The 21,955-nt window shown below is 40.4% G+C and overlaps 1 protein-coding gene across 1 annotated transcript in view; it reads left to right on the plus strand.

Annotated features, from left to right (window-relative positions):
* LOC118006689 (integrin alpha-2) overlaps positions 1 to 21,955 on the plus strand; it is a 101,659-nt gene that overhangs the window by 74,737 nt on the left and 4,967 nt on the right. Inside the window, exons 16-27 of the mRNA XM_034999445.1 lie at positions 2,466 to 2,605; positions 5,627 to 5,778; positions 8,532 to 8,642; positions 9,217 to 9,299; positions 9,730 to 9,871; positions 11,026 to 11,118; positions 11,719 to 11,795; positions 11,879 to 11,962; positions 15,378 to 15,480; positions 17,194 to 17,304; positions 18,246 to 18,350; positions 20,406 to 20,519. Coding sequence (XP_034855336.1) covers positions 2,466 to 2,605; positions 5,627 to 5,778; positions 8,532 to 8,642; positions 9,217 to 9,299; positions 9,730 to 9,871; positions 11,026 to 11,118; positions 11,719 to 11,795; positions 11,879 to 11,962; positions 15,378 to 15,480; positions 17,194 to 17,304; positions 18,246 to 18,350; positions 20,406 to 20,519 — 1,315 coding nt within the window. The remainder of the gene's footprint in view (positions 1 to 2,465; positions 2,606 to 5,626; positions 5,779 to 8,531; positions 8,643 to 9,216; positions 9,300 to 9,729; positions 9,872 to 11,025; positions 11,119 to 11,718; positions 11,796 to 11,878; positions 11,963 to 15,377; positions 15,481 to 17,193; positions 17,305 to 18,245; positions 18,351 to 20,405; positions 20,520 to 21,955) is intronic.

Genomic DNA, 21,955 nt, shown 5'->3' on the forward strand with positions numbered 1-21,955 from the left:
AAAAATGACCTGTTAAGTAGAGCAGATAGCTGTGCTGAAATTGTGGAAATACCACATGCATTCTAGAAGACTCCAGGACAATTATGTGTCATAGTTTATGTGTCAAAGGAAGAAATGTGTTTTTCCTTGTGGGAGAAGAAAAATATTTATTTAACATTGCTGTCAAGTTCCTCTTCTCTATATGGTGAGCAGATAAAGGACATAGAAAAGACAGAGCCTTTGAAATGGTATCTAAGATATTTCTGAATATTATCTTCCAAATAACCTTACCTCATCTCACAGAAAGGAAGCCTTATGAGAATGCTCTAAAAATACTGAACACTCAGACCACACAAGTGAAGTATAACTTCTCATGTGGTTATGAAGTAACTTTTGAAATTATTAGTCATAAACAAGAAGCCATTATTTAGGTTTAGCTGACCTCTCACTGACCTCAGTAGGAGTTGAAGAGCAGGGAGGAGCAATAGGGGATTCAAGAGCTGTGTGATTCAAGGACAAATATAAATATATTGGATTGGCCAGGGATTGGAATCAGAAAGAAATTGAGCATTCAATCAAGAGTCCCCCCAAATATATTTCATTTGTCTCTGTTGAAAACTGTGTTTTAAATGTCCAAATACTTCAAGAACCGAACAACATTACATAAACTACAATATTTCACATGTGCTTTTAAAAAATGAAGTGCATTGTTTTGAGTGCATCATTTTAATGAAAACTTCACCTGGGAGGAAAACAATGCACAGATCATACTTAAGACTGACACATTAAAAAAATATATTTACTGAATAAAGTCAGTTAAGAGTAACATGGCATTAGAAAAATACAAGGTGTGATAACATAGTCACAGGACTTATGATTTCTTATAAATTTTTTAAAAAATACCTTCCAGGGAACATCACCCTCCAGCCATCTTGGTAGGCTTCATCCTTCATAGCCTATGTAATTATTATACTATGACACTTCCTTTTTTAAAAAAGATTTTAAGTAATTTCTATACCCATCAAGGGTTTCGAACCCACAACCCCAAGGTCAAGAGTCACATGCTCCACTGACTGAGCCAGCCAGGCACCCCGATACTCCCTGTTAATGTTGCCAGTGATGGCCAAACTTTTTTATTTAAAGGTGGATTTGATTCTTCAAAAAGTCAAGACACATGGAGTCAGGTCAATTTATTGAGGTGATCAGTCAAGCTAGATTCTTGCCATTTTGTGGTCCCATTCCTATAAGGTGCTGAGACTAGATTTTCTGGGTAACTTCCTGAGAATTAAAAAAAAAAAAAAAGTTTACAAAATCATTTCAATCAATGCCACCATCTCCACTGGGATAAAAGATTCTCTTAAAGAGATTGACTTACAGAAAACATTCACTTAGACATTTTAGATCTTGTAGGTTTGAGGACGTGGTGTACTTGGTTGTTAGGTATTTTATGGCTGCTTATTATGGGGCCTATAGGTACATGATTAACTGATGAAACAATTTTTCAGTTGACTCAAGTCCTTCAGATGGTACCTGAGATGAAAGAGAAAATGTCTTCTGCATCTTCTTGCGGTACTTCTCAGAACAGTGAAATTACTAATTACTACTACTGGCTGCTCTGTAAATAACGGAGCGTGTGCACACAGGGTCATTATGCTGAAGTACAAAAGGAACTAGGAACTAGGCAGAGGAACTAGGAGATCATGAGCTCTAACTCCTCACATGCTAGCTATTACTCAGTAAATTGATGTTACTAAATGTTTTTTGTTTGTTTCAGACTTTTTCATTAATAAAAGGGAGACAATATTCTATTTCACAGGAGTGTTATAGGGGCAAATGAGGCCATGTGTATGTGAGAGATTTTTAGATATCTCAAGGGCTGTGCCAGAGTCTGAAGTCTTTAGCGCCCTGCCTGAGAGACTCCCCAGCCATTTTCTGATATCAGGCTAGTTCTGATATCATGGTCCTATGCCACACATCAAAGAATTGCTGCCAGCCATTAAGGGAGGCAACAGGGAGATGGCCACGGCCATGCTCCTCAGCCACGGCCATGCTCCTCAGCCACGGCCACGCTCCTCGGCCACAGCCACGCTCGCTCCTCGGTCATCAGCCATGCCACTCCCACCTTGCCACCTGCTCTCTTCCCTTCCTTTGTGGAAGAGCAAACATCACTGTTTGTGGTTGGCAATAGGCAACAAGGGACCGTGACTTTGACTTTATTTGCAAAGAGGTTGCAGACTCACATCCTGCACTTATGCATGCATCAAACAAACAAAAAATATTAAATGTGGATTGGGCTGGCAGTGCAGTCACAACCACAGAAGACCTTATTCCTACCTGCCATTTTAGAGCTTTCAAGTATGAAATACTGCCCAAGTGCTTAGATCATGCAGAGAATAATTTGATAATGCTGGCCCTGGGTCCTCTAGGTAAAGGTTATAACATGTGCACTTGGCAGTAACCTATCTGTTTCCATTTATGTCTTTCAGGTCACAGAGTATTGCTGATGTATCTGTGGAAGCTTTGTTCACACCAGAAAAAATTACTTTGTTCAACAAGAATGCTGACATAAAACTCCAACTCTGTTTCAGTGCCAAGTTTAGACCTACTAAGCGAAACGATCGAGTGGGTGGGTTGACCTGAAATAATCTGTGTGGAGATAGGTTTGCTTGTGGAGTTTTAGTCCTGAATATAACCTATACTTTGGGCTTATAGACCAGAAGGAATAAGGGTCTTGCAGGTATTTAAGTTGCCACACATTCGAGGTGCCTGAGAATGGTTAATTAGGTATGGAAGATGTGGTTAGAGCTTCCTGTATTTTTTCTAGAAAGTAAATTTCTGCAGCAGAAGGTTACCATCTCTGGACCTAGTCCCAGGCTCTCCCATCTCTATCTAAGTGTCTTTTACCCATGGGTTCCTTACCTCAAACCTTGGGCACGCACAGAGGACACTGATGTTACACCCATATTTTATGCCATATGTCCGCTATGACATGATCTAGATACAGTGTGTATAGCACAAGTACCAAATATTCCTATTCTTGAGGAATTAATAGGCATGAGATAAGAAGAGAAAATATAAACAATATGCAGTTTGTGCCCAGTGTTTTAAATGTTCTAAATAATCTGGAGAAGTGGGTAAAAATCTGAAATGTGTCCTGCCAGCAAGAAAGAGTGAGGAAAATTGGACAAATGTCACCAGGAATTGTCATCTCTCTCTTGGGCCAGCGAGCCCTCTTTCAGGGTGTGACCGAGTCCTTCCACACCACTGCCCCTCACTCTCATCTCTCCTGCTCCAGCACCCGCAGAGCATGGCAATGGACTTAGCACTTGATTAAACACTGCCTTCTTTCTCTCGCTGCTTTTTCATGGGTTCTCATCCCCCTTCCATCAGATTTGGGCTCTAACCTTCAGACACCTGCAGTTCCTACAAGTGTTTCATTAAGTGGTTAACAAACCAACTTAACCTGCCTCTCTATTTTCAGTCTTTGTCATGATTCATACCAAGAAATACATAGGTTAAAAACATAAAGCAGAAGTTAGATTCGCATTTTTGCACACTTTCCATATTTTCCTACTTCTTATAGCTCTCTGGCATTTTTCCATTCAGGCATTCAAATGCTGACCCAACTCTGAGTAGCACATCTCACAGATCTGCCTTGTACCAGGTCCATTTGAGTAGCCAGGAGAGTTGAGTCAAAAACCATTCCTGTATAAACACGAAGTGGCTAGATGCAAGGTACAGCATGGTGACTATAGCTAACAACACTGGGTTGTCTATCTGAAGGTTGCTAAGAGAGATTTTCAAAGTTCTCACCACACACACACACACACACACACACACACACAGAATTGCAACTGTGTGAGGTGATGATCTGTTAACCTTATTGTAATCATTTCCCAATATTTACATATATAAGATAACTACACTGTATAGCTGAAATTGATACAATATTATATCTCCATCACATCTCAACAAAGCTTGGGGTGGGGGGGAACATTAAGTGGCTAGTCTGCCTAAAACATTAATTCAGGAAATGTATTAGTTGGCAGAAACGGCTGGCTGGTTCACTCTCCTGGCCTGAAAGCATGGATTTGTCTCCTAAATCTTCCTCTTTTTGAGGGGGCTTTGTTGCTGTAACTGGAAAGCAGCTTTCCGCCTTCAGAGAAGGTCCTTACTTGGGCTTTCTTCCCACTGGGGACCTTTTCCTTGATGTCTCCAGGTCCACACAGACAAGCCAGTCATGATCATTTGTCACTTAATTGTCTGGCAATAATAGTATGTGAGACCAGAATCCCATCTTCACAACTTTGAGAAGTAAATTTCTAAAGCATATGGTCTTTATTATTTATTGTATCAGGTACTTGCTCCAGTTTAAAGTTAATAACCTAAAAAATTGATTTATTGCCTATGAGGCTATCCTTTTCACAGGCTACTTGAGAAAAATGATCTAGTATTACCATGTGTACTAACTCTATCCTGGCTATATTCGCCTCCCTGGCATTTTTCCTTTATATCATTTTCACCACTTTTTAGTTCATTTGATTCACTTATATTTTATCTATCTTTGTTAACTTCATTAAGTCATTGGAGCAAGAAAAATTATCCAACATCTCTAATAGATATTTTAAAGGTAACCTGTAGAATTAATGTATGTTGGAAGTCCACTCAACCTTTAAAATATTGAAAATAGTAAAATAAGTTGGAGTAACCCCAGATAAGGCAGCTGATGCTTTGAATATCATCAGGTCTTCTTTCTCAGTTTTGGACAGCAGACTCTAGTTGAAGGCTCTGATACTTTGTATATTGGCTACTAACATCAGTTTTTATTGCATTTTTTTTTCATTTTCATTTCCCTGGGTTGGTAGTATTATCTCTGTTTTATAGATGAGGAAATGGAGGTTCAAAGAGGTTACACAAATGGCCTAAAGTCATAGAGCTCATAAATCGTGGATTAGAATTCAAACCAAGTCTGTCGGACTCCAAACTTATTACTGTGGAGTTGCATGCCTTCCCCCTGCCCCAAATAAAGCATCTAGGGTGTTCCCTCAGAGTTGATCTCAAATAACAGTTAATCCTCACAACCGCATGGAAGCCGAAAGAACATGAGCCCTGATTTTAAAATTACCCTAGCTTTATTTCTGACGGTGACCTAGCTGTGTGAATGGAGCTGGTTTATTTTACCTCTTTTATTCTGTTTAGTATCTGAAATATGAGATCATATCCACTTTCCAGGTTGATAGTAAAACTTGTATAAGGGAACATCTGAGAATGTGTTCAATTGTAGGCACTCAGTAACTCCTCCTTTATCATATTACCATGTTAGGGGTGATAAAACCGATGCTTGAGGAAGTGAATAATTTGACCAAATTCCCTCTGTAGATTTCCTGGTGGCAAGTCCACTTTGTTCCCCACTCTTCAAGCCATGCTTCTTTGAATCCCCTCTCTCTGTAACCACAGTTCCCTATATCGTACCAGAGTCTGAATTACAAATGCCGTGGCCATCCACTGCTCACAATCCATTCATGGAAAGACTGTTTTTATATTTTCTTGAAGTCCTTGACTTCACCCAGTAAGACACAATAAGGCAGGGATGGTTTTTCTATAAATGTTTATTTGCAATAAAATTTCTTTGTGATTTTTATCATAGCCATTATCTACAACATCACAATTGATGCAGACCTGTATTCATCCAGAGTAACCTCCAGGGGTTTATTTAAAGAAAATAATGAAAGGTGCCTGCAGAAGAATATGCTCATAAGCCAAGCACAGAGTTGCGCTGAGCACACCATCCACATACAGGTGAGGCCTCAGTCCTCTCTTTCATCTTTTCCTCTGAATGACTCATGAATGGTCAAAGTCTAAAAAGGAAGCTTGGGAGTTAGAAAATGCTTGCCCTTTTAATTAATGCTTTTCTTGTCTAATTTTATAAGTAGGAAATCCTATATTCTTTATGCTAGCGTATGGTCGCCTTCTACTAATATGTTACTAGCATGAAATTTTATTTGGGCTTACAACTGAAAGGCTAAAAATAGGATTCTTAAAGAAATCAAACACAGTGCTTTCTTAAACATTTAACAGGAAAAGCTTTTGTAGACAGTAAGTTTTATTCTAGCATTTTCCTATCAGGGAAAATTTTTAAGCTGCTGAAAAGGACAATTCCATTTGTGATTTCCATTATTGGATTTAAATTAATATAGGTGAAGGATGAGGTAAAAATTATTTGCTCCAGTCTTATGCCATAGTTACTATAGTTGACATGAATTTTGAAAATCTTGCAAGTAAGAAAAATGCTTCTCAGGGGAAAATTTCCAACAGAAAATTGATTTTATAAATTATATGACTATTTCCCCCCAGAACCATGTAAGTTGTTTGAAAGTGTGATTTCCTCAGGAAACCATTTTTAAAAGAGCTGCTTAAGAACTTTCCTAGAACATGGTTCTCAGAGTTCAAGATGCATAAGAATTGCCAAGAGAACTTTTATAAAATGCATATTCTGGGTTCCCACCACCAGAAGTTTGGGCTTAAAGGCCCAAGGTATAAGCAGATTTAAGGAGTATTCCCAGATATTTTTGATATAGATGAATGATACAGAGATCACATATCAAAAACTACTAAATATGTAGTTGGAAAAACAGAGTTAATAGAAGAATTAAAATCAATTGCATTGTTTAATTTCTTGCTCATGTTAAAGGAGTCTTGTTTAGGAAGGCCTGAACCTTTTTTGTTGTGAAGATGCTAATTATACACATCCTTTAAAGGGCTAAAAGCCAGCTCTCATTGTCTGCTATTTTTGTGCTAAGTCATAGATCAAATGAAACCTGGGGGGGAATGAAGTCAGCCAAACTGTTGTTCGCATATATATCCTGTTCATGCTGATGTGTACTTGTGAAGTTTTTAAGAAAATGTGTGTGATTTGGGTCAGAGAAGAGATCTTGTTTCAGTTAACACACCGTATTGGATATCAATCCCAAGCGCATCCTGTGTGCCAGCCTTGCAGCCAGTTGAGGAACCCCCCTTTGCCTGGTTCTATAGAGCAGAGTTAGGCTCTTGACCAAGGAAGGGAGTTCTCTTGTCATTTCCTGAGAGCCAGCCTTGAGCACCTTCCCATCTAGGTCATAATAGGCCCTCCCGGAGATTTGGTCAGGATACCTCAGGACTCCTAAGTCTTGGCCGTAGGAACTGGGAAGATTGTAGCCAACAACCTGAGAGCCGTGTACTGATAGGACTTTTAAGTATTAAAACTGGGCATATCCTCTAAATATTTATAAATTGTGTATGAATAACAAGATTACTGGTGAGCTTAACTAAGAATTGGTGCTTCAGGGCGCCTGGGTGGCTCAGTTGGTTAAGCGACTGCCTTCGGCTCAGGTCATGATCCTGGAGTCCCGGGATCGAGTCCCGCATCGGGCTCCCTGCTCAGTGGGGAGTCTGCTTCTCCCTCTGACCCTCCTCCCTCTCATGCTCTCTGTCTCTCATTCTCTCTCTCTCAAATAAATAAATAAATAAATCTTTAAAAAAAAAAATTAGGTAGATTGCTGCCAAATGCGATAGAATGAGGTACAGAGCCTATAAGATGATGCCAAAAAAAAGCAAGTTTAATAGCACATGCCATAAAAACCCACTAGTGTAAATGTACATATATTTACAAATGTAGAAAACATTCTGACAATTATGTAAATAGCTAACAATAACTATCTCCTGAGGAGTCACATTGCAGGACATTTACAAGGAGCACTGCTTTTTTTTTCATACCTATCCATTCAAAATTAATATGTGTGTTATATGTGATTGCATGGGGGACAGTTCCAGAGCCTCGCCTACCAAATGTTAAAAGTGCTTACCCCTGGGCGCCTGGGTGGCTCAGTTGGTTAAGCAACTGCCTTTGGCTCAGGTCATGATCCTGGAGTCCCGGGATCGAGTCCCGCATCGGGCTCCCTGCTCGGCGGGGAGTCTGCTTTGCCCTCTGACCCTCCCCCCTCTCATGTGTTCTCTCTCATTCTCTCTCTCTCAAAATAAATAAATAAAATCTTTTAAAAAAAATTCATATTTAGGAATGCTTATGTTCTTTCTAAAATCTCTTTGGTCAAGGGCGCCTGGGTGGCTCAGATGGTTAAGCGTCTGCCTTCGGCTCAGGTCATGATCCCAGGGTCCTGGGATCGAGTCCCACATCGGGCTCCCTGCTCGGCGGGAAGCCTGCTTCTCCCTCTGACCTTCCCCCCCTCATGTACTCTCTCTCATTCTCACTCTCTCAAATAAATAAATAAAATCTTTAAAAAAACAAAAAAAACAATGTATCATCAAAAAAAAAAAAAAAAAAGAATTGCTGCTTCCGATTTTTACTTGAACTCAAGTCTCTAAGTTTCTTGGCAGTGGAGAGGCTAAGGGCAGGATTAAGACAGAAAAGAAGCAAGAGTCTGGAAAATTCAAAACAATGATATTCCCCATAATGGAGAGGGCACTGTGTTCTTACTTATGAACACATTAGTGGTCATTTTCTTGCTTGCAGCTGCCATGCCCTAGTAAACCGCCTCGCTCTGTCCGTGTGTGTTTAGAAGCCCTCTGACGTTGTCAACTCTTTGGATCTGCGTGTGAACATCAGTCTGGAAAACCCTGGCACCAGCCCCGCCCTTGAAGTCTACTCTGAGAAGGCCAAGGTCTTCAGTGTGAGTGCGGTTTGCCCTTCCTGGAATTCAGACTGGCTAAGAAAGCTTCATAGTCGCTGCGGTCGTGTTTGAAAGCTACCTAGGACATAACTTTTCAACTGTTCGTCTTCTACGTGAAAATACCTACATGTGCAAAATTCACCAGCATGCAAGTTCCATGAAGGACAGGGATTTTTATCTTCTTCACTGCTCTATTCCCAGCCCCCTGAGCGGTGCCTGGCCCACCATAGGTGTTCAATAGATATTTTTTGAAGAAATAAATAACCACAAAGTCAAACACCTTGTGCTCACCACCCACTTAAAAAATGTTACCAAAACCTATGTTCTCTGCATCGCTCCCTACCCCCATTGCATCCACGTTCATCTTGCTCCCCCAGGCAAATCATCACCTTGCATTTTGCCTTTATTGATGCCTTTCTTCCTATGTTGCTAACCATGTATATATTCCTAAAATGTTGTTTAGCTTTGCATGGTTTTGAGCTTTACATAAATGGGATAATTCTACATGTATTCTTCCACAGTCTGGTTTTTAACTCAAGAGCAAATGTGTGGGATTGTTTTTCCTTTTTTGTAGATCCCTTTCTACAAGGACTGTGGGGATGATGGAGTTTGTATCTCGGATCTAGTTCTAGATGTCCAACAACTGTCAGCCACTCAGTAAGTCTGCTCTTGAGCTCAGTGTAAAATGTAGAAATAAGACACGTTAGATCACTTTATTCAAGTGAATGTTTATGGAGATTTTTTTCTACAAAAGAAACATCCGTAACTAATAAAGACCCTTAAAATCTGAATTTCAGTTTCTACCATCCATAAAGGAGTAAAACAGTAAGAAATCTCAAACCATTTGTATTTGGGCTGGTTCCTCTCCCTGCAATGTAATTAAAATCAATGAAGAAGAAGATCTAATAGCATTAACCTATTTGTTGTCTGCATCATTTTACTATGAAGATGGTTTATTAAACAACTTTCTCAGTCCTCCAAATCTAAAGAGTTTTATCTTCTTATTTTTAAAATGAGTGAAGTATTTGAACACCGGCCTTTTTAACCTTACTTTGTTTTCTCTTTTTTACCTTTTTCCTTTTAACAGAGATCAACTCTTTATTGTCAGCAACCAAAACAGAAGGTTAACATTTTCAATAACACTGAGAAACAAAAGAGAAAGTGCATACAACACTAGAATTGTTGTTGATTTTTCAGAAAACTTGTTTTTTGCTTCCTGGTCCATGCCGGTAGGTGACGACACTCCAGGCTCACCGCTCTTGTGTTTCCTGCCTGACATTAGTGACCACCTTGCTCACACCCACACCCCCGTGTCATGTATGCTATCTGAAGAAGCACCTTACACCTAAGTGCGATCAATACTAACTTTGGGGCTCCCAACTAGTTAAACCACATGAGAGCGTAGCCTGGCTCTGTATCTAGACCAATTCTGCTTCACAGCTTGGTCAGTTTTTCCTCTGCCCTGAGACTTGGCCAGACACAACCATAACTCTTGTCAAGCCATCTGTGGGATGAGGCTGCCATGGTGCTGCACAGAGGCTCCGAGCTGCACTTGCTCTGAGAAGTTAGAGTCCCCTAGCGCCCGGGCCAAGCTCTGTAACCACAAGTCTTGCTACTGCCAGGATGCTGCATTCCAGCGAGGTCAGTTAATCATGTTGACTTGATCACTATACCAGGAACACACTTGGCCATGAATGCCCCTCTGGCCCCTCTGTTGCCACCAAGCAATGAAAGTAGAGGAGAGAAAAGCTGAGATTTCCCAAATTCACTACTTGATAAAAGGATTAAAAATGGCTTCATCCAAGTTAAAGTCGAACTTAACAGATTTTGTGTTCTAAATCTATTCTGACTTCGGTGTTCAATTTCCTATGCCAAATGGGAACTTCTTATTTTAAAGAGGAAAAAAAAAAAAAAAACAAGGAGAACTAAAAAAGATTCTTTAAATTATTTAAAATACAAACACCAACATATGATTTGCTTTCTTCTCTTGAAAGTACAAATTTCAAATATATTGAGAGAAAGGTATGTATTAAAGACATCATTTCTAAATATTGGATTAAAGTTATTTTGTGCTTTTGAAATATAAGAACTATGATTTATAGTTCTGGGGGAAAATTCCAGTATTTGACCTCACTTTTGGCTTATTGGGTGTCCTGCTTAGCAATAAAAATAGAATAATAGCTACCCGGACAATATAAGCTTTTTGAGTCTTGGGGGACAATAAATTCATTGTGAACCAGCTTTACTGCTAAAATGCCCATGTGGTTTATATATCCTTCAGCATGTATGTGCACACGCATGCATGCCCACACATGTATGCGCACACACACACACACACACATGCACTCTACATATTGATCATTGTTTCCTTGGTCTCTTTCAGGTTGATGGGACAGAAGTAACATGCCAGATCGTGTCATCTCAGAAGACTGTTACCTGTGATGTTGGCTACCCTGCTTTGAAGAGGGAGCAACAGGTACAACTTGCATTTCATCCTCAAATCCACACTAGCCCCTCTCGGTACTAGTGTTCATTCGCCACCATCCCATCTTCATTGTTAGGTAACATCATTTGACAGGTGTCACAAACTGCATATTTACAGGTAGTTTTTAAAATATCTGAGTGGTTTAAGTTATTAATAAAAGTGGGATTTTCCCCCATACAATTCATTTCAAAAGCACATACAAGAGGGAGAGTTCTTTTTTTTTTTTTTTTTTTTTTACTGAATATATTGACCAACACTGGTCCGAGTGCTGTACAGTCACGGCTATCCTATGTTAACCCCTGGTAAGCAAATTTCACTTCGGCACAGAACTCTCACGTTCTGACAAGTAGCCATGCCTGTGATGTGAAGATCTGTACACGCGACTTGAAAGGTGTAGGCCCTCTAATTCTAAAGGTGAGGCGTGCTAAGTACAGCAAGGTGGATGAACAGATATTCTACAAGTTCGAAAGCTTAAGGCATATACAATTCAGAATCAAATTGGGGTGAGTTTGCTTTTCTGGGGAACTTTTTCTTTAATTGGTCCCTGTGTATGAACCATCCCAGATTAATGAACTTTAATTTTGTGTATAGGTGACTTTCACTATTAACTTTGACTTCAATCTTCAAAACCTTCAGAATCAGGCATCTGTCCATTTCCAAGCCTTAAGGTAAAACATAATGAAGCCATGAATTGATAATAGATGGGCTTTAATAATATTTCTAAGTAGTTTCCTAATGTCTGTTTCAATAGTGAAAGCCATGAAGAAAACAAGGCAGATAATTTGGTCAACTTCAAAATTCCTCTGCGGTATGATGCCGATATTCACATAACGAGGTAGGTGAAACACTGAGTAGCCTCTGGCCACTGATATCACTCGGTTTGTAACACGTTTGGTTCGTGACTAAAGAAGTCCTCTATATGTTCATTCTTAACTGGAAAATTTGAATTAAATATTTCCCCCTTGCCAACTAAAAGAGAAGTCCAGGGACAAGTGCGTCCTTAGGAGAACCTTGAGTGACTATGTCGTTTATGGACTGAGAGCAACACCAGAAGAGCCAGAGGAGCAGCCCCTCTGCCACATGCTACAGGGAAAGACCTCTGCGGGCCTTCAGATGAGGTGCCCGCTTTCCCTAAGGGCCACAGCAGAACGCTTTGGGCCCTGAGGAGTTGCCATCACTTCCTTCTCCACGCCTGCTTCCTGCCATCCCCATAGGCTCGCAAGCAATGCCCCATCCCTAAACACTGAAGCCCCAAGCACAATGCTTTGCACATAGCAGGTCCACCACAAATAGAAAATCTCATCACAGAAAATCAGCTTCTGGGTGGAAAATTCCTGACATCACCGATTAGGGGTTTCTTCCAACTGAGAGGAAACGAGGCATTTCCCAAAGGAAGTCATCTACGAAGAAATACTGTATTTATTCCCTTTTCTTGCCTGACCAGAGCAAGCGTAGCTGAAAGCAGTGGCAAAATGATCCTGGTTGGTAGCAGCTATCTTGAATTGTTCAGAGGGGCAGGTGTCCTGAGAAGTGGCTAACACGTGGAACACCGTAGGCACGAATAGGGTGATGCATCACCTTCACTCCCCCTAAGAAGGGAAGCAGGTTCATGGGCGCAGACATACGAGCACAGCTATGCAGGTACGCAGGCTGAAGGTGATGCCCCCCTCCCAGCCTGGGAACCAGAGTTCTCCACCTGGTGAGGCACGGAGGCAGCTTCCTAGCACACATCGGTCATGCCTGGAAAATGCGCTGCAGTGTATTGCCAAGAAGCCAGGCCTCAAACAGTGTTTAGGGACAGCGGATTTCTCCAACTTGCCACATCGCCGCACCCCTTAAAAACATGGAACACAGATCATGCAGTAGGTCACTGAGCAAAAACAAAAAGGAAAATGTGTCATTACGTCGAGAGCATGAGACACATGAGCAAAGATTAAAGAATGCTTCTGCAAACAGCAAAAGCAGAATAAAATACAGCCCAAGTCATCCATCCCTGAAAAATTAATCAGTAACTGCAGATTCCAAAAGGACCCGCAGTGCTCAAAGAACTGAAGAGCAATGCATCCAGAGAGATTGTTATTACCACAGTACCTGATTTTTTTTTTTCTTCCTACCTACATTGATTCTTACCCTAAATGCTTTTTCTTAACACAGCCTTTATAGGATTCTAGTCTCACACAACGGCCAGTTTTTCCAGATAATTTAACATGAAATAAATATAAGATTGAAGTGGGACTTCACTTTCAGTAACATCTTAGCTCTGTATTTTTGTGATGGTAAACTGGATTTTAAGACCATCTGATGTTCTTTAAAATATACCAAAAAGTTTTTTTACAAATTAATATGGAGAATTATGATATGTAAACATTAAAATGGCTCCTAATCCCACCACCCAAATAATTCCTCTTCATGTTTTTTTTAAAGAAACCAAAAATCCAAACACTACAGAAAGACAATGAAAAGTGAAGTCATCCCTCCCACCTCCTCTGGAAATTCCATAGATGACTCAGCTATTTTTCAGAATACCTTCCAGATGCAAGATTTGTCTGTCTACCGGGATATACACATCATGCGTGCACACACACACCCGAATGGAATGATAAAATCCTTCTCTAACCTTGCTTTTTATGTAATCTTAGAGAAGTTTTTATATCAGGACATACAGATCTAACTTATCCTATTCCTGGCTGGATCATAATTTATGTAACCAGTTCACAATTAATAAGATTTATTTTGCAGATTTATTTTGTTTAACCATCACAAGTACTGTAAAAAAAATTTTTTTTAACTTTTTGAAAAATTCCTACCCAATCATTAAGCAGTGTAGCAACTACTTTGATAAATCTGCAATTATACTGTGCAAATATTATGGGTGGAAATCATGATAGAATTATTTTAAAAACAGGAGCCCCCTGAGCATAGCTAACTGCTTATAAATACATTGATCATCCACACTTACATAACTTAAGGAAAACTTAAGTAACAAATGGAAAAATGTCAGATCACTGTAAAATGCAAAAGCAGAATATACTAACTTAGCAACTCTTCTTAGGGGCTCAAACAAAGGTCTTCTGGAAGGTAAAGGGAATAATTCATGCAAATACAGCCAGGCTTTCTGTTTCAAAGTCTAGTAAGTATTCCCATTTTCCATGTAAGGCTGACAAATCATTGTTCCTCTCATCTACATAACCTTGACAAATGCCACATCTATTTGAGTCTCCTTGGACATATTTTCCTTTAGAGAATTTGGAAAAGTTTTAGGCATTAAAAAAAAAGACAGGAGTTCCATATAGAAGCCCAAAAACTATCTCAGAAAATGTCCAGTTCAAATTTCTTTTTGAAATAGAATCATCATCCTAGAATTATGATACACTGCCCAGGGGGAAGAAATACTGCTTTTTGGACCCCTATGCCTGCTACCGAAGCCCCCACAGTCCCAATGAGGTTAGCTTGGTTGAAATCCAGCCTTAGCCCCGGAAATGGGTGAAGAGGAGTGGGAAGGGTATCCAGTTATGTTCCAGTCTGAGCGGTCCCGTCGGGGTTCCTCTGACCTGGTGCTCCCTTCACTTGCAAAGCTTAGTTGGCAACCCCAAGCAAAGAGATCAAATCATCTGATACCTCTAAGTTTAGTCTAATGAAACCTCTAGGTCAGCCTTCATAAACGCGGTCTCTACACTAGTCATGGAAACAGACTGACGAACCTCAATTCAGACCAAAAGCATTAGAGTTGGTTTGGAACTAGAGAAGGATAGGGAGAAGGAATAACAAGGAAAATGTATGCCCTATTTTACAGGCATCCAGTACAAAATACTGCAGGAGCTAAAACTCCATACCCTATCATTGCATTTCAGCCACCCAAGTGGAAAATCCTCTGGCTTATCAATCCATTCATCCGATCAACAAGGACTAAGTGTGCACTGCATTAGCACACCAGTCAGTGTAATAGCAATCTTGAGCTCTACTAGTTCTAAAGTAACACACTTGTACTTATTTTAGAAACCTTACAACTGGTAAACATAGAACACAAAGAATCTTGCGTAAAGATCATGAAGGGATATATTTTTAAAGGAATTTGTTTTAGTCTTGGAAACATTAGCCTGTAAGTAGCTTTTGTTTTCATTAGGTTTTTAGACCTAAATATAAATGTTTACTTGTAATATAAGCTAGAAGATATTTAAATAAAGGAAGTATTAAGCTTCGAGAACAACAGCAAAACTAAAATATTTGGCTTTACAAACATCATCCAACAGATCCACCAACATAAATTTTTATGAAGTCACCTCAGATGGGAATGTTCCTTCTGTCATGCACAGTTCTGAAGATATTGGTCCAAAATTCATCTTCTCCATTAAGGTTGGTAAGCCTGCCATAAGAATACTAAATCAGGAGGAGGGGGAGGGGGGAAAAAATGAGACCAGGAAGAGAAGAAGTAAAATGTTGAAATATACCAGTGGTTCTCAAACTTGAGCATGCAATAGAATCCCCTGGGGGGAACGTTAAGGCACATGTCCTGGGCTCCATCCTCTGAGTTTCTGATTCAGTAATCTATGGTGAGCCTAAAACTGTGCATTTCTGGGGCGCCTGGGTGGCTCAGTCGTTGAGCGTCTGCCTTCGGCTCAGGTCATGATCCCAGGGTCCTGGGATCGAGCCCCACACTGGGCTCCCTGCTCAACAGGAGGCATGCTTCTCCCTCTCCCACTCCCCCCTGCTTGTGTTCCCTCTCTCGCTGTCTCTGTCAAATAAATAAAATCTTTAAAAAATAAAAAAAATTAAAATGTGCATTTCTAACAAGTTTCCAGGTGTTGCTGATGCTGCTGGTCCCGGTGCTATACTTTGAGAACCCCTAGGACTTCCAAAAAGTAAACAGCTGAGCTTTGTGCATAGCTATGTATTCTGGGTAAAAAATTGATGTATTTTGAAGGCAAATGTTTAACATTAATCAACGAAGTGTTAATATAATGGTATTACTGTGGGCAAAAGTCTCTGGAATATAATTAAAATGCCAGTTTATCCTTGGAGACCACTTCTTGAGAAGCTAACCATTTATACACAAATACCTTCAGTCAGTTTACATTAGCATTCATAAGCAATTATAATCTAAAGATTGTTACCAATTATAAGAGAAATTTGTGAAAAATTGCTATTTTATAATAAATCATAGAAAATTTGAAAAGTAAAAAGAATTTAATTCCCAGGTTAGTTATAAGATTGGTAGGATTATTATTCCTATTGTTATTTTCTTTTTAAGATTTTATTTTTGAGTAGTTTCTATACCCAATGTGGGACTCAAACTCACAACCCCAAGATCCGGAGTTGTATGCTATAATGACTGAGCCAGCCAGGTGCGCCCCATGGTTGTTATTTAAAATGTTTAATAGGGATGCCTGGGTGGCTCGTTGTTAAGTGTCTGCCTTCAGCTCAGATTATGATCCCAGGGTCCTGGGATTGAGTCCTGCATCTGGCTCCTTGCTCATCGGAGAGCCGACTTCTCCCTCTGCCTACCGCTCCCCTTGCTCGTTCTTGCGATTGCTCATGCTTGTGATTGCGCGTGCATGCGCTCTCTCTCTATATATATATATGACAAATAAATCTTTAAAAAACTATTTAACAACCAGTAGGACATGAGCACTGGCCTATTAGAACAGATTCCCCACCAATGAGAACAAATGCTGTACCTGCACATACCCCCTAAGTTGCTATTTTTATTTTACAAATGAGGAAAACAAGCGTACAGAGGTCAAGTATCTTGCCCAAGCCACACTGCTTGTCAGGGGCAAAGTGGGACTTCAGCCCTGGTAGCCCAACTCAACAGTAAGTGTTTTTAACCAACTTCTAAGTCACAAATTACTTACCAGTTCACATTATAGATGTTGAGATTCTCCACGAACAGGTGAGACACAGAGACCCACCTGAGTTTGACTCTAAAGTAACAAGACTTACTCTCAAATGGACTCAATCTTACCACTTAATAGTTGCCCTCCATCAACACAGAGGTTATTGATCATTTTCTTTGCAACATGTGCATGATGTAGCAATAACCAGAATGTTTTCTTCCATATCATGCAGGTAACAACAGGGAGTGTTCCAGTAAGCATGGCATCTGTAATCATCCACATACCTCAGTACACCAAAGAAAAGAACCCACTGATGTACCTGACTGAGGTGCACACAGATCAGGTAAGGGCAACTGAATTGCCTATAAAAGTGTGCACTTTCATTATGGAAATACCCCCATGAGGTTAGGGTGATCATGTCTTGATATCGTACAGATGGAAATCTGAGAAGATAAATGCTATGCATCCTAAGTGCCAATTAACTAGCAGTCAGTTTCATATTAGAAGCAGGTTATTGTTATATGGAAACAGTTACAGATGGCAGAAATTATTGCTAAAGCTTGGCTTTGGCCAAGTGAAGATCTTTGTCAGCGTCCTGTTCATGGAGATGTTAGCTGACTGCCACTGTGGGAGACTAATTGGTCTACAGAGCTGCAATTGGTAGCTGGTCTTTAAGATGCCCGCCTGGACTTTGACCTGGTAGTGACCAACCCTGGCTCCTCGTTTTTATCAGCTGGGTTTCCTGCCCAGGCTCAGGCCCACCCCCAGTCAATTAAATCAGAATCTTCAGGGCAATGGCTCTAGCACCAAAGATTCCTTAGGAGCCCCCACCCCCAGGTAGTTCTAACGTGCAGCCCGGGTGGAGAAGCACTGTCGAGCCAAACCCCTTGACATGGGCTCAGCCTTTGTCTGGCACGTAGAGCTGGCTCTCCGGTAGTTACTCCTGTGGTGTGCACAGGTGACGTCAGGAAATCAAAGTCTTAAAATGGTCCACAGAGAGCCCTGAATTCCGTCAGTTACAGTCTATTATTGCAAATGGTCTTGTTACGTATCAGGCTGTAAGAACCAGTGCCCCCCCCCGCCCCCCCCAGTCGCATCAGGAGGATCTGAATACTTCCAGGTTTACGTGAATGGCTACAGGAGGGGTGGCAGGGTCGGGGAGGTGAAAGAAGCCTAAAAGTCCTCCCCTGCCCCGACATGTGACCTCAGGACTTCCTAACATGTTAAAAGGAACATCAGAAATAATTTTGCTTCCTGAGACTGATTGGATGTCCTTCCTTACAGGCTGGTGACATCAGCTGTAATGCCGAAATAAATCCACTGAAAATAGGACACATGTCTCCTTCTGTGTCTTTCAAGAATGAAAATTTCCGGCACATAAAAGAATTGGTGAGGACAGGTTAATGGGGTGACTATTTCTTTGGGTGATTCACTGTTTGTTTTACCTGGAAATCAAAGCACTTCTTTTCTATCACCTCATGTTACAGAATTTTCTCATTTTGGCTTTGATGGCCCTTATGAATCAAGATTTAGAAAACATACTCTCAAATCTAGGTTATTAGGATTATTACTTATGCCGGTAATATAAAATCCATGTATCAGATTTCACGAAATCAAAAGGATTCCATGTGAAACTACTGTTTTGCATCAGGCACTTTGTAAGCATTGCAATGATTTGTGAGAGATCTGCGCATGCGCTTTGAAGGTGAAGCGCCTTACATCCCCCTTCCACATCATCACTGAGGTCTTATTTAGCTGCTAAAATGCCTCTCTGGCCACCCTTCTCAGTTTTCTAATATTTTATTATCTCCTGCTCCAGAGTGATGGGCCTTTCCTTGAGAAAGAGGCTAGTCTAGCATCTGGTATGGTGCTTGGCACATATTAAGAACTCAAATAGTAAACATTTAGCAAATAGTAACCCTAAACAGACCGTAGTTCTCCTCTAAGAACAACACTGAAATTCTGGTTTTCATTTATTGAAATTGTTTTATTTTGTGATGGGTAAGGGTGGGGGTACAGGAAAATAGAATGAAATAGTTTCTTTTTTATAGTGTAATTACAGTGTAAGTATGGCTTAAATCGAAACAGTAGTATGTAAAAATGCCCAGGAGAAACTCAGGGTATGCCAAAATATACCTCTGAGCATTGTCCTTATTTTTGTGAAAATTTTGATTTTGTAAAAATGGCAACTGCTCACTATGAACAACATAAAACACAAACAAGAAACTAAAGTCCTCTAGAAGTCAAATTGCCACTCAGTATTTAATGAACATCCACCTCTATACCTTTAAGTATTAATCCACATCTAGATAAATGTATCCTGTTACATAAATGGACCATGCTACCTTTATTTTTTTTAATTTTTTATTATGTTAATCACCATTACATCATTAGTTTTTGATGTAGTGTTCCATGATTCATTGTTTGTGCATAACACCCAGTGTTCCATGCAGAACGTGCCCTCTTTAATACCCATCACCAGGCTAACCCATCCTCCCACCCCCCTCCCCTCTAGAACCCTCGGTTTGTTTTTCAGAGTCCATCGTCTCTCATGGTTCGTCTCCCCCTCCGATTTCCCCCCCTTCATTCTTCCCCTCCTGCTATCTTTTTTTTATACCTTTCTTTTAATAGGTTAATATATCATTGACTTTTTTTTAATAGACTTCATTTTTTAGAGCAGTTTTACGTTCACAGCAAAACTGAGTGGAAGGTACAGAAATTTCCCAACTGCCTTTTGCGCCCCCACATGTGGACAGCCTCCCCCCACTCTCAAAATCCCCTTCCACATCAGACTGGTACAGCTGACGAACCTACACTGACACATCATAATCACCCCAAGTCCATAGTTTACATTACAATTTACTCTTAGATGTCGGACATTCTATGGATTTTCACAAATGTGTAATGACCTGTATCCACAATTAGAGTATCATACAGAATCATTCCACTGCCTTAAAACTCCTCTGTTCATCCTTCTCTCCTCCCTAACCCTTGGCAACCATAATTCTTTTACTGTCAACTTTTTTTTTCATCTAAGGAATGCATCTTTATCAATTATGTTTAATGACTAAATTGCACTGCATTTTGTGCATGTATGTCCAATAATCTACCTAACTAGTACATTATGGATAAACAAATTATTTTGTTTGGTGGTTGTTTTTAGTCTCAGAAATAGTAATGCAACAAACAGGTTTGACGTACTCTTCTCCGCCCATTTCTGATTATCATCCATACAGATGGGAAATTGCTGGGCCAAAGGGCATGCATTTTCTACCTTTCGAGCCTAGTGCCACAACCTCCTGAAAGAAGGGTTAGAAGGTTCAGGAGACTGCCTGTTTTCCTAAATCCTTCCCAGCACTGGGTTTTATCTATCTTTGTAAAATTTTAGCATTTACTTTTTTAAGCCCATGCTCTTTCCTTTCACCATTGACTCCAACCTGAAAGAACTGCAGAGCTGCTTCATGTGGTAACGTTACCTGCTGGATGAAAGACCTTCAGGTCAAAGGAGAGTACTTCCTTAATGTATCAACCAGAATTTGGAACGGGACTTTTGCAGCCGTAAGTATAAGCTTTATTTGTTGGGCTTATCAATAGCAAGGATGCATAGGTTTCATTGTCAATAAAGTCATACCCTTCAACAAAAGTAGCATTCTGACTAATATCAGCAATGCCCAGATGACTCACAGCAATTTTACCCTGGAAGGCAATTGGCTTCTGATCCCTTTCCAAAGTTTGCCCAACCTGGTTATGCCTCAGAATCACCTGGGGTGCTTGTAAATCATCAGCTTCATAGATTCCATGCCACCCTACTACATCAGAACTCTCTGGGATGTCAAGATCCTCTGTGCTGTCCTGGGAACAATGGGCCACCTGGTTTGTCTTCGTCCTCATGCCCTTGATTTTTCTGCCTTCCTAGTCACTTTAACATGCCCAAATCAAAGTGCACGTCTCTGTCTCCTTCCTTGAGCTCCCAGCTAATTGACTGATCTCAGCCCACCATGTAGATGAATCCTGCCATGGAGCCACTCTGCTCTCGTTTTACCCTTTCTCTGGTGAAAGCCCAGTATACATACACTATTTTTTTTTTTAAAGTCCTTCCCAGCTCATGAAAAGTTTGGAGAATATGTCAAAACAGTGTCAGTGATTTTTCCATTTGGCAGGTGTGACTCTGCCGTAGTCATATCTGCTTTTAGCTGAGATTTCGGTAGCCAGAATCTCAGTCTGGCATGAAAAATAGGATAGACAGGGCTCCTTAAAGCTGACTACGTAAGTAGCTAGCTATTCATTTTATCGACACTGGCTCTGATTGAGGCAGCAAAATAAAAATTAGTCTGAAACCTCCAGGGGTCCTTGTGGCTCTTGTGGTTTTTTTTTTTTTTTTTAAACGAATAATGAATCCTCAAGGTGCTTACCAACCACACTCCATTCCCTATTTTCAACCATTCCATGATCTCCCCATTTTCCCTGCTATGGAGTTTTAAGATTAGAGGACTAAGTTCCCTCCGAACTTGTCCCTGGAACCAAAATATGAACAATATTCTTGGATAAAGACATAATAGAGGAACAGTGAGAGGGAGGGGAACAGAGAAGTGGGAGAGTGTAGGAGTGAGGAACTGGGTTTTCCTCTTACTTGCTTTTATTTTGTTGTTGGTTACATTTGCTTTCAAGCCTTTCAGACCCCTCTAAATCCTAGAAGATGGGAAGCATGCGGTGAGTTAGACCACCGTCCCAGCTGATGCAGTTTGGTGCCAGATTTCACCAATTGGTTCTTGTCTCCTTGGATTTGAGGAACAAATGTTTTCCTTAGCAACCTTTGCCAACTGGGAAGGAAAACTGTTGCAAATCAAAATGCAATCATGCTGGCTCTGTAAAAAGCCATTTGGGTTTTCTTGAGTTTCTTTAAAACTACATTATTTTAACTGTAAGACTTTTAAAAGTACCTTCCCAAACGTTGTCAGGAGCAGCAGTCTCATTTCTGGGAGCAAATTTCTGAA

The sequence above is a fragment of the Mirounga leonina genome, unplaced genomic scaffold (assembly GCF_011800145.1).
Source record: "Mirounga leonina isolate KUSES-001 unplaced genomic scaffold, KU_Mleo_1.0 Mir_98, whole genome shotgun sequence".
NCBI lineage: Eukaryota > Metazoa > Chordata > Mammalia > Carnivora > Phocidae > Mirounga > Mirounga leonina.